Source organism: Ctenopharyngodon idella, chromosome 14, assembly GCF_019924925.1.
Source record: "Ctenopharyngodon idella isolate HZGC_01 chromosome 14, HZGC01, whole genome shotgun sequence".
Taxonomy (NCBI): domain Eukaryota; kingdom Metazoa; phylum Chordata; class Actinopteri; order Cypriniformes; family Xenocyprididae; genus Ctenopharyngodon; species Ctenopharyngodon idella.
This window is the reverse complement of record NC_067233.1, coordinates 8,944,567-8,958,126: the sequence shown is the minus strand read 5'-3', so window position 1 is coordinate 8,958,126 and position 13,560 is coordinate 8,944,567. Positions and strand designations below refer to the sequence as shown.

The 13,560-nt window shown below is 39.5% G+C and overlaps 1 protein-coding gene across 15 annotated transcripts in view; it reads right to left on the bottom strand.

The window, feature by feature from the left end:
* The window catches only part of dlg3 (discs, large homolog 3 (Drosophila)), a 97,121-nt gene that overhangs the window by 19,651 nt on the left and 63,910 nt on the right, over positions 1 to 13,560 (bottom strand). For 10 of the 15 annotated variants that reach the window (XM_051859742.1, XM_051859753.1, XM_051859756.1 and 7 more), the window contains 3 exons: positions 12,939 to 13,085; positions 2,257 to 2,413; positions 1,410 to 1,512 (listed from right to left, as the gene is read on the bottom strand). In XM_051859742.1, the coding sequence (XP_051715702.1) occupies positions 1,410 to 1,512; positions 2,257 to 2,413; positions 12,939 to 13,085 (407 nt within the window). The remainder of the gene's footprint in view (positions 1 to 1,409; positions 1,513 to 2,256; positions 2,414 to 12,938; positions 13,086 to 13,560) is intronic. The other 5 variants (XM_051859752.1, XM_051859750.1, XM_051859751.1 and 2 more) reach the window with 1 other exon arrangement.

Genomic DNA, 13,560 nt, shown 5'->3' with positions numbered 1-13,560 from the left:
GTAAGAGAATAAAACTAGTCAAACAAAAGAGAATGAACTAGTGAATACTGCACAGCGGCGTAAGGAGGAAAAGGCCGTTTTCTTTAGTTTAAAATCGACACGAAAGGTAAATAAATAGTAAAGAGTTTAATGGAAATGTTTCAGTCTGTCCTGCTTTGCTCCTCCCATTCCAGCAGCGGCACCTTCTTCTTTAAAAATGAGTCTCATTCGCGCTCGAGACGCGGGATTTCAATCCGCCCCGCTCACGCGACCATCGCGCGCTTATTCCATATCTCCGGTCAGAAAGACTTTCATAAAGATCCGGCAGATGAAAGCTAACCCTGCGCCAAAAAACAAGCTTTCAAAGAGTAAAGTCAAGCGCTTCCTCCACTCTGTGGTTTTTAGTCCATTCAGTTCCTTCTCCCCCTTTTTTTCCTCTCAGGTTGATCCCTCCCACTTCTGGCACAGTTTCATCCCAGTGCTTTCATTCACCGAGTGAACTTTTGTTGGGAAGTCAGACTCATTTATGCGAATCGGTTCTTTTGAACATTCGCTTCAAAGAACCGGATTCAGTGATTCTTTAACGCCATCGCATGGTCCCTGATACACGTTGAGACACATTACATGATCTAAACGTTCAGATTAAGCCGTACTTAGACCCCTTTCCGATTAGTTCCGCTAATAAATAAGTTTATTGTAATTTCACGAGTCCCAGTTCAGTTTGTTACAGCCATGATTCATCTAGAACCTAACCGACCCTGCATCTCAATGTGCATACTATCTACCCTATCCGCCCTAAATAGTATTGAATATTACTAATGTCACATACTTTTTAGGATGGATAGTATGCACATTGAGACGCAGGCTATTATTTGCTGCACTGAACTGTTGACATTGGTATTGCGAACCGGTTCAAGTGATTCTTTAAAAAGATTCAAACCAAAAACCGAAACTACAGTTGCAGTCGGGCTGCTTCTCCATGCATAGTATTTGCCCCCCTTAATTCTACAAAAGCTAAACAACTATCAGTTACTGAATGTCCTCATTTGTAAATAAGGATTCTCTCATAAAGCTAGGTGAGGCTAAGTTTACCTTTCTTAAAGGGATATACAGTAATATGCTACTGTGATGGAGTGATTACAGAAGCAGGCAAGACACAACAGGCACAACACATGGGTGTGTGAAGAAAGCGAGAGCAGTTTGGGGTCTTGATGCAATAATTCCACATAACAGTAGAAAGGTGATCTTTTCTTAGCAACAGTTTTTATCTATTTTAATTTATTTACTTATTGCTCTTAAAGCAATAAATAAGACCCTACAAAAAGCTAACTTGAATGCAACAGCTCAAATCTATTCTCAATGTTAATCTCATTCATTGTTTCATTTGCAGTGACAAACATCATGGATACACTCTGAAAGAGCCACGCTACCTTCTGGTCTGTACTGGGCAATGATGGTCACCGTCTGTCCAGCCCTCTTCAGTGCAGCAGCCGCCTGCTCATGGGTAGCATTGCGCAGGTTTACACCATTCACCTGGGACGATACCATGGTAACAGATTAAAGCAACAACCCCCACACACCACACACTCACGCAAACCACATGATGTAATCTCAGCTCTAAGACTTCATACCAATTTAAAGAGTGTATTATAAATCATGAAAAATTCCATTCCATTTAATATAGACTATATCGTTCAAAAGATGGGTTAGAAAAATCTTTTTTTTTTTTAAGAAATTTATATTTTTATTCAGCAAGGATGCATTATATTGATCCAAAGTGACAGTAAAGACATTTATTATGTTACAAAAGATTTCTATTTCAAATAAATGTTTGTCTTTTAAACTTTCTATCCATCAAAGAATCCTGAAAAAAAGAATTTTTTAGGTTTTCACAAAAATATTAAGCAGCAGCAAACTGTTTTCAACACTGATATAATAAGAAGAAATGTTTCTTGAGAACCCAATCAGCCTATTAGAATGATTTTTGAAGGGTCATGTGACTGAAGACTGGAGTAATGATGCTGAAAATTCAGCCATCTCAGGAATGAATTACATTTGAAAATATATTCAAATAAAAAACAGTTATTTAAAATTGTAATAATATTTCACAATATGTATTTTTTATCAAATAAATGCAACCTTGGTGAGCATAAGACTTCTTTCAAAAACATAAAAAAGTATTGAATATTACTGACCCCAAACTTTTGAATGGTACTACATATTTTAATGCTGTTAATCCTTACTATTTCTACTTGAGTGTCACGGACAGTTACTGACCGACAGGATGCGGTCTCCTCTCCTCAGCTCTCCGCTCAGGTCGGCTGGCCCTCCTGCCAAGATGAAAGACACGAAGATGCCCTCTCCGTCCTCCCCGCCCACAATGTTGAATCCCAAACCTGTGGAACCCTTGTGTAGCAGAATCTTCCGCGGCTCCCTGCCAAGCAGAACGACAGTGTCAAGGATCAGGATGGACTTGTATCACCCCAGCAGCAGGGAGGGGACAAAAGACAGACATATGTTCAATATATATATATTAATGTGGTTGTTCCACTACATATATATATAGTGGAACAACCACATTAAGACATTTGAGAATGGGATGGGTTTCAGAAATCTTCACAAAGCTTCATTTATCCCAGACTGCATCAAGAAAAAATAACAATTCATAGGGTAAAGGAACAATAATAATGTTTCAGTCTAGCCAGAAGGTAAATTATTATTTTGCATTTCGTCTTCCTCCTGTCATTAACAGAGAGAGGAAATCGAGAAGAACAGATCCATGAGAAAACACAAAGCTCCAGTCACGACTAGAGGAGACTGGCAAACTTTCATCCACAACAAAGCTAAACAACAAGTGTTCCAGATTTGTTCCAGAAATGAGCGCTAACACATACACACCGATAACTAACACACTTTCCCACACAGGCACAAAACGCATTCACACATTGAGCTCATTCCTGCCTTGTGCAGGACTGCGGTACTGTTTTAGCAGCCGTGATTCATCTGCAGGCAGAGAGGCATTCCAGACTGCCCAGAGCTGGCACACCAGCGAGACTCGGCTACATTCAGAGGCCGTCAAAAACCCTTTCCGCATGTACTGCAGAATAACCCCAAAACCAGTTCCCAAAAATGCAACACACATCAACATTTGTAGTGACAGCTCCCTGCTTTCAGCAGGGCAGTACGCATGCTTCTCATTAGAATTCTGCACTACCACAGAACTCAGTTAGCTCTCGACATGAGCCGTTCCATCTCGATTGCCCATGGTGCAGCTTTATGACACTGAAAACAGCACTTTTATGTGACCGGACAAGTTGTGCTTTTAGGAAAGGTTTGGTCCATATATGAATTACACAAACTGACTATGGGTACTTTGTGTGATCTACTGGTGTACTGGAGTCAATTTACTGAGAACCTTATGTCCATAAATTTAATGCAAGTGGTAAACAGTTTTTTTAATCATCTTTTTAACCTTTGTTTATTACATGACACACAGTAAAACCATGACCTGAACAATAGTTCCCTGTTTTCTGTCGCTCTAATGGGTCTCTTGTAAACAACATTATTTATTAGTTCCTCTCTTTTGCAGTCTATCCTGCTCTAAGTTGACAAATTGTAAAAGCTCACACACACTCATTTTGAACATGTATGCCAAACAACTGTGGTTGATTAACCTGTTAAAACTCTATAGATACACCAGACAGGGTTGTGTATAATTAAGGATTGAAAAATTTGCTTCTTTTTAGTTCAAGAAGTTGAATTAAACTTTATGTGTAAATTCAAGTGACAAGAAGAGGAACTTAATTGCAAGTCAAAGATATTCAACAAACAATGGGTTCTGGGAAATTAAAGCTGCAGTCCGCAAGTTCTGCCTCTTTGTCGCCATCTCTGTTCGAAACCTGCAATTGCAGTTATTTGCATAATTATTATCTTTACGTGGGTTGTGCATCGCCACGGCTCCTCAACACGGATTAATCTAAGGCTTTGAGGAGAATAAGTGGCTGTCAGTCACCGCACCGGTGGATACTGTACTTTTGAATCATAGATTGTAGTCTTGGAAGTATAACCAAAATAAGAATTTTCACCAGAAAATGTCATCTGAACAAGTAAGTAACACATCTACTACTTTTGCTCTGACTAACTGAGGAAAAAAAAGTATTACAATAAATCGTGCTACCAATGGTGATTAAATCTAGTGGTCGCTTAGCTCATATCACATCAAACGGTGCAAATTATTAATATTGTTATACTTTGTTCTCAAATTGTTAATGTTAACAACATCAGCATTTAGTGTGTATTAGCGTTACCTGTAGATTTCAATATCTGTACAGTCTAATCACTAATGTTAATTTGTCGTACCATACAATCCGCCATCACAAAGATAAGTTTAATTATTACAGCTGCTGCGAGAAAAGGCTATGAATGATCCGCCACCTGCAGCATCCTCACATGTGATATAGCCTACTAGCTGGGACTCCTTCTTTATGTAAACAGACATGATGTAATGACTCAAAGACATAGTTCTTTCATCAGGCCTATAAACCTTTAAGCTTTTTTCAAACAAACTTTCTCAAGCCAACATTAGCTCTTGACAAACATTGCTTTTCAGGCTATTCTCATCAATTTCTTTTGAGTTTTAATTCGTTTTAATTCTACTTCCTCACATTTAAATTCAAATTGCAATTCTACATCCTGTTTTGTACCTCAAATTAAATTCATTTCATTTCTGAATGGCACACAACCCTGATACCAAATGCTTTGTTGATTAAACATTAAGATTAGTTTCATTAAATGATAATCAAAAGTATTAAAATGAATGAAAACAGAGGTATATGAAAATAATTTTGTTCATTTCATTAATTTAAGGCAATTACTTTTAATGCCTAGGTCAAACACTTATTAGGTCTAGTGAAAAATTAATTGAATATATGCTGAAAAGATCTGCTGTGAGATTAGTACTAGGCTTTTATTTAAAATTCAACTTTTATTAAAATAGTACCAGAGCAAATGAAAGAACTGAATCACAAATACTTTGCTATTGCAAATCTGTACATGGCATCCTTGTACACAACAAAATAAAGCAGTTATCAAATGCAAGCAGTCACTCACTCAAACCATTACCTGGACCTACTGTACCTGTTCATGAGCGAAATGCTTGTCCTACCTCGTCTCTCTACATTGGCTTTTAACATTGGCAAGGAAGACGAGATGTTAACAGTGAACATGGTGCCTGCCGCTAGCTACCCGGCAGGGTATGAAGAATATTTTCCCCAGGACTCTGTATCTTGCTCCAGACCGGCTGTGAAGTGGCGTATGTGTTTATGTGTGCTTTCTCTAAGTGATAGGGGAGTGATGGGAAACAGCACCACATCGCCTATCACGCGTCACCCCTGCAGGAACAGCGTAAGACTTAACTCTTACCCAGCCACATGAACTGCTGTCCACCACAATAAAATATCCTCAATTTTGATTTTATCAATTAAAAATTGATGGATCATGAAGAGTGGCTGCGATAATAGAGTAATTGTATCTTAATGTAAAACAATGGCTAAGTAGCTATTTCATTGGCTGAAATTATGCAATAACCCATGTGGCCTAAGTTTCAGAAGAAGAGGAAGTCGCTTTAGTTTAATGAAAGATTTCAAAAATGTGTATTAAGAGATTAAAATGTGTCCATTTTGTACATTATAAGGCACGCAACTCCAATGTGCAGTGTATATTGTAGTCAGTCTTTCTCTTTTAATCTCTATGGCATATAGAGATTAAACCCCTCAAAGAACCCCAACCCAATCACCACCAAAGTACTGTTGTGGTACAAGCTGAAATTTCACATCATTATTGAAGGATGACCACAAGGCTCAGAGGTTTACAGGGTTGCAATGCCCCAGTTCAGTCTGTCTGCTTCTCTTTCCACTCTAAGTAATTTGCTCTGATTGAGTGATTAATGGTGGATACAGTGGATACTGCTTTCCGGAATCACGTGGAGACATAATTCTCCGTGGAAAACATGTTCTCTTTGGCAGAATCGTATGGCTTTCATGGCTGCTGTGGGCTGCTCTATCTTCCTCTTTCTCGGAATGCTTTCAAAGCTCTGGGTGAAAACCACCGATCTCTTCCTCGGAACACACTACTTCAGTCCCATTTGACTTCATGCCAAGAGACGTTCAAGATATTTCCAGCCTCTCAGAGCAGCTAAGAATAAACCAAGTGTGTCAACAGTTTACAATCAGGTGCGTCACTGAGTAGAGATGCCAAAAAGTACCACAGCTTCAATCATATTCTATCCCACCAATATTATTTGCACAGTATAAACTGAACCTAATGACAAATGAGTGACTTGAATTATCGTGTTGCTTATTGACAATGATGTTGATTTAGGTTCTGAATTGTCAATTGTAGTCGGAAATACAAGCACTCAATCAGGGAACGCTTGCTTCAGCTGTAAGTTAAAACTTATGTTGAGTGCCTGTGTCTGAAGTCTGATTAGGTATTACATTTGAATTTGAACTTACTTTGCGACCGTTAAATAAAGTATGTTCTATATAGTTTGAATATGGGTAGTATTTATGATATTTGGATGCAGGCCTACTACATCCGCCATGTTGCTACTGTCACGTGACCTACCAGCGTCTATTACGTCACTTTACTTCTATTCATAAATCCTCTCCTGTGGCCTCATGGGATAGTAAAGTGTCCATTGAATGTGCACTTCAGAATCAAGGCAGATGTTTTATTCACAACAGAACATAGATAGCATAACAAATGTTTAAATGGAGAAATTTTACACTTTTATCCACTAAATGAGAACATTTTAAATTTGATGCCTGCTACAGGTCTCAAAGAAGTTGGCACGGGGCCAGCAAATGGCTGAAAAAGCAAGAATTTTTAAAAGATCCAGCTGGGAGAACATCTAGCAATTAATTAAGTTAATTGATATCAGGTCTGTAACATGATTAGCTATAAAAGGGATGTCTTAGAGAGGCAGAGTATCTCAGAAGTAAAGATCTCCAATCTGTGAAAGAGTGCGTAAAAAGATTCTGGAAAACAATGTTCCTCAACGTCAAATTGCAAAGGCTTTGCAAATCGTATCATCTACAGTGCATAACATCATCAAAGGACTCAGAGAAACTGGAGAAATCTCTGTGCGTAAGGGACAAGGCTGAAGACCTTTATCTGATGCCCATGGTCTTCGGGCCCTCAAACGACACTGCATCACTCATCGGCATTATTGTGTCAATGACATTACTAAATGGACCCAGGAATACTTCCAGAAACCACTGTCGGTAAACACAATCCGCCGTGCCATCTGCAGATGCCAACTAAATCTCTATCATGCAAAAAGGAAACCATATGTGAACATGGTCCAGAAGCGCCGTCGTGTCCTGTGGGCCAAGGGTCATTTAAAATGGACTGTTTCAAAGTGGAAAAGTGTTCTATGGTCAGATGAGTCCAAATTTGACATTCTTGTTGGAAATCACGGACGCCGTGTCCTCTGGGCTAAAGAGGAGGGAGACCTTCCAGCGAGTTATCAGCATTCAGTTCAAAAGCCAGCATCTCTGATGGTATGGGGGTGCATAAGTGTATACGGTATGGGCAGCTTGCATGTTTCGGAAGGCACTATGAATACTGAAAGGTATATAAAGGTTTTAGAGCAACATATGCTCCCCTCCAGACGACGTCTATTTCAGGGAAGGCCTTGTGTATTTCAGCAGAACAATGCAAAACCACATACTGCAGCTATTACAACAGCATGGCTTTGTCGTAGAAGAGTCTCGTGCTGAATTGGCCTGCCTGCAGTCCAGATCTTTCACCTATAGAGAACGTTTGGCGCATCATTAAACGAAAGATGACCACAAACTCTTCAGCAGCTGGAAATCTATATCAGGCAAGAATGGGACCAAATTCCAACACCAAAACTCCAGAAACTCATAACCTCGATGCCCAGATGTCTTCAAACTGTTTTGAAAAGAAGAGGAGATGTTACACCATGGTAAACATGCCCCCGTCCCAACTATTTTGAGACCTGTAGCAGGCATCAAATTTGAAATAAGCTCATTTTGTGTATAAAATTGTAAACTTTCTCCGTTTAAACATTTGTTATGTTATCTATGTTCTATTGTGAATAAAATATTGGCTCATGTGATTTGAAAGTCTTTTAGTTTTCATTTTATTCAAATTTAAAAAACGTCCCAACATTTACGGAATTCGGGTTGTATTATATATTAAAGAGAGAACATTATGTGTTCAGCATGAAACTGGTAAACGTTCTCATGTATGTTGCCCCACTTCACTTGTGTATGTCAAGACAGAAAATGTCTGTCCGTATATTTTGCCGTAAAACCAATTGCCCCTTGGGGGACATAACTAAAGTTGAAGTTAAAGTTGAAATTAAAAAATATATTATAATATATATATATATATATTAATTAGATATTTATTTATATTTTTATTCCCCTACAATTGTGTATGTGGCAGTCTGAATTACAAGTGATGTAATGCACTGAATGGAAAAACAAACTCCATGAGTCATGCAAGGAAGCCATTTTTGAAAACCATAATCAGACATGGTCACGAATGGCCTAGACTATTTAAAATGTAAGATTTGTCTGTCTGGGTTTGTATCTAAATGTGTGTCCATCATTTGTGCACATGAGTGTGTGAGCAGATTGTCATTAGCCTGTTCGATTGGCGGCATGGCCGATTATGTTCTGCAATCCGAAGGGTGGGTGGGAGATCTCCCCCGAATCTCCATAATATATTCAGCTGGTAAAGAAGCCAGGGGGCCGTTAGTGTGTACTGGGTCAGATGGAGGGATCTAAATGTGTCTGTGACTGCCGTGCTAGTGTGGGGGAAGCACAGATGGGCAGAGGGCCTATCTGAGTCTCTCCTGTGACTCAGTCATATATACACACACACAGTCCTCCAGGAGTGAACTGTCACTGTACACCAACACAAAGTATATGCGCCTGTAAACAACTTTTATTAGCCTCTGGGGAGACCTCCAGGGTGTTTGTGATAAGGTTCAGACTTACTTTGACAGCTTAGTTTGGGCACAGTGAAGTGCAAAGTGGGATAATATAACACTATTTATGTACTTTGGTAGGTGTAGCCCTGTGTAGGTTTAAATACTGTATGCGTGTGTATGTGTGTGTGTGTGTTTGGGCTACGTGTCAAAGGGAGTGTGTGTTCATGTCAGCACATTATGACAGACTGTCTAAGTCTATCTATGTGTGTGATGGGCATTGGCAGAGCACACTGTGTGTGTGTGTGTTTGTGGCCTGCTTTCCCCCGTTCAAATGAATCATGACAGCTTCAGGAATGTGCACCACTACTCATTTGTAGTCTGACTGCAGAATTAACCTCTCACTTCCCTATACATTTATGGTAAGAGCAGGCCCTACTGTTTATATTTACATAACTGCAACAGAAGCCAAAACATTCCTGTGTTGGAAGGTTCCATGAGTGTGTATTTATGTGTTTGGAGAATAATAAATCTTTGGGTGACCGCTCCAGTCTTTGTCACACCTACAGCAATGCTAGTATACAAACCAATGAACATATAAACAAACATGAACGAGACAGGTGTGAGGTAAGTATTGTTAAATTATATACATGATCACACACACACACACACACACACACACACACACACACACACACACACACACACACACACACACGTCTGGTTTACTATCCTTGTGGGGACTCTCCATAGATGTAATGGTTTTTATATCATACAAACTGTGTATTCTATCCCTTTACACTAACCATACCCATCACAGAAAACTTTCTGCATTTTTACATATATATATATATATATATATATATATATATATATATATATATATATAAACTCTGTATGATTTATAAGCTTTTTTTCCCCACGGGGACCTAAACTGAGCCTAAATTGACACCGAGATAGAAAAACATGTACATAAACAAACACATACACACACACACACACACACACACACACACACACACACACTCAAACACACTTGTGGGCACCTTGTGGAAGAATAGCTCTGTATATAAGGTAAACAAAAATTATTCATATTGTCTAATGCCATCCAACACTTGTAGAATGTCTTTTATTACAATTTATGAATAAAATGTGTGTGGTACTTGCACATGCAAAAGGGCAGAGCACTGCAATGCAGTTGGTAGTGTTAAGGTTGTCAGGATGTTGCTATGTGTTTGCTAGGGTGTTGCTAGGGAGTCAGGGTGGTTGCTTACTGTATCTTTGAAAGTAACTACATATATGTATAGCTTTAGTCCTTCAATGTAAGTCTACGGATTCTACCAGCTGAACATTGTAGGTCCAACTGCTAATAGCACACACTCTTCGATAAACTGCATAAGGTGTCATTCATGTCATGATAAGCTGTTGACTAGTTATGTGCTAAAGTTTAATATGTAGAGTGAGGGTTGTTGAAAATGAATTGAATAATTAGCCTTAGACTGCAGAGCCTGTACTACAGTACAGTGAGTATGCAAGGATAGCAACATTCGCAGTGGTATGTAAAGTAGATGATACCCATCCCAGACAGCCAGTCACAGTACATCACTCAGACTACGACTGCTTCAGAGAGCACACAAAACACCAGGACATTATATGGGCTCGTAAAGGATGATGGCTATAGGTTTAAACTCACATACTATATGAGAATTAGCATAGGTTCAAAATGGGCAGGGTGTGAATTAGGGGAGAGTTTGGGGTGCTTTTGGTTTTTCAAATGAAGATGAAACTAAAGGCTGTAGGCTTCTTAAGTATATTTTAACAGCATTTTCAAAGTTTTAATAACCAAAAAAAAAAAAAAAAAGGCAAAAGTAGGCTACTTAAGCTATTTCTTTTAGGATCAGTGTGAGATGATACCTCAACAAAAAATAATTATTGCCATTATTTATCACCTCATTGTAGACTTACATATAACAAATAGATCCTAAAATGGTTAACTGTCTTGAAAACAACTTTACTATTTTGATTAAAACGTCTTTAGGTTCTGCTAGATCCATTAAATGAAAATTTTGCCATCATTTACTCATATGTATGACTTTCTTCTGTAGAACAAGATAAAAAAGATATTTTAAAAGTCATTGGGGTACAAACAACATGTGATGAGTAAATGATGACAGAATGTTCATTTTTGGGTAAACCACCTCTTTAAACGTGAACAGTCTGTGCTCTAAATGGCAGAAAAAAGACCTTCCTGAATAATTTGCACACTGAAAACGCGATAGACATGGTTAAACCGGGGTAGAAAGTATAAAGCTCTCATTTGTTTGTGACTATACTGACTCTAAAAGTGCCTATTCACACCAAGACAAATATTTGGTTTGGAATTCGGTGTGATTTTAATTTGAATGGACGGCTGTTAACACACCTGTTCAGACCAACATGAATATTCGCATGCTGTCAATGCCATCTCTTTTCTATCACACTGTGAATAAAATCTGGCCAACCGACAGGATTCACACTTTTGATCACATGCCCAGAGCTGCTGCTGTTACATAAAACTACAACTTGGTGGCGCTCACGTATTTTGCTAAGTAACAGTGAATAGCTGAGGAAGAATCACTTTGCTCTTATTGTTTAACAAACTTCATAACGAATACAAAAATCTGAACGGCTATTTGAAAACTTGCGAATACCATTTGACTTCCTTTCTTCTCCATGACGAGGGTGTCAGAATCGTTAGTTACTTAGTGCTTGGTGTCCCGGAGTAACCAGGGAATTTCTGCTTTTCTAAAAGCGCCATCTAAAGCCAGAGAGTGAATGTGAATTTTCATTTAGCCCGGGTCTGAACAGACAAATCATATGCGAAAATTAGACCAATTATTTGAGCCGAATATTCGTGCTGGTGTGAGCAGGCCTTAAAGTGTTAGTTCACCCAAAAATGAAAATTATCCCATATTTTACTCACCCTCAAACCATCCTAGGTGTTTATGCCTTTCTTCTTTCAGCCAAAAACAATCGGAGTTACATTAAAAATATCCTGGGTCTTCCAAGCTTTACAAAAGGACTAAATGGTGCCATTTTTTGAAGGCCAAAAAAGCGCATACATCCATCATAAAAGTAATCCATATGGCTCCAGGGGGTTAAAGGCCTTCTGAAGCAAAGTGATGCGTTTTTGTAAAAAAAATATCCATAATTATAACTTTATAAACTGTAATCACTAGCTTCCGGTAATGATCGTACGCGAGTCTAGTTCCGGCAGAAGAGTGACCTTTAACCCGACGCATGGCGTATTGACGAATGCGGAAGTGCAGAGGATAGAGCAAAACAAAACACCTGACACAAATTAGAAGTATAAAACAAATTTTTTAAAGAGAAATGTTGTCGGAGCTTGAGTTTGTCCAGCCCTATTAGTTTGAACCCCGAGAGGTGTCTATTCTTAACTAAGCTTACGCTACTCCTACGTCATACGCCGGAACTCGACTCTCGTGAAAGTATGGATGGACGTTAATGGAAGCTAGTGATTACAGTTTATAAAGTTATAATTATGGATATTTTTCTTATAAAGATGCATTCAGAAGGCCTTTATTAATCCCCTGGAGCCGTATGGATTACTTTTATTATGGATGGATGCGCTTTTTTGGTTTAAAAAAAATGGCAACATTCACTCCCATTATAAAGCTTGGAAGAGCCAGGATATTTTTTAATATAACTCTGATTGTATTTGTCTAAAAGAAGAAAATCATATACACCTAGGATGGCTTGAGGGTGAGTAAATCATGGGATAATTTTCATTTTTGGGTGAACTATCCCTTTAAGGAGTTTAATCCCACAGGCTAAAAATGTGTCCTCCACACTGCTTTCGCCTCAAGACCTTACCTGTGCCACACTGCAGGCTGAGCTGAGTTAGGGGGAAGGTTGGTGGCCGTGCGGGGGGCTAACTATTAGGTTAACTAGGCTATGCTATGCTAAGCCAGGCAGAGCGAGAAGCAGTGGTTAGTACCTGCCGGTGTACGGGACCAGGCTTTGACACAGAGCAGGCGGGGCGGGGCTGCAACCCACGTCCCCAGACCCCCTGCTGCACAGATGGGGGGAGGGAGGGCTGGTGTCCCCATGAGGTTTGTGGATGGCACTGTAAATGGGCTCGGCCCTATTGGGGGTACAGAAATCACACAGTAAATGGGGCGCTTTCAGACACACAGAGACAGCAGACAGAGACATACTGTATGAAGACACATACACATGCACACAGACGGAGACAAACACACACATGCAGAAGTGAGGATGCCTTCAGCTGGATGGTTAGAGAGGGACGAGTCAGCTCTGGGACCAGGCTGACTCACAGGCTCCAGGGACTCCATGCTCGGAGAGGTAAAACCCATCTCATGTCCAGGCAACAGTGGCCGTAACTTCAAGACATTTGACCCCATGCCAGAAGCATCTCTTATACCCGGAGTGTTTGTTTGCCGTGTTGGGATTTGTGTTGGAGACAATATTCAACCAGTCATGTTGCGTTAAAGCAATGTTCACAAACACACCACCACAGAGAGGCATTACACACCTCGTAGACGTTCTTCAGCCCACACTCGACACCTACTTAAAATCTTTTTTATTTGTTCTATCTT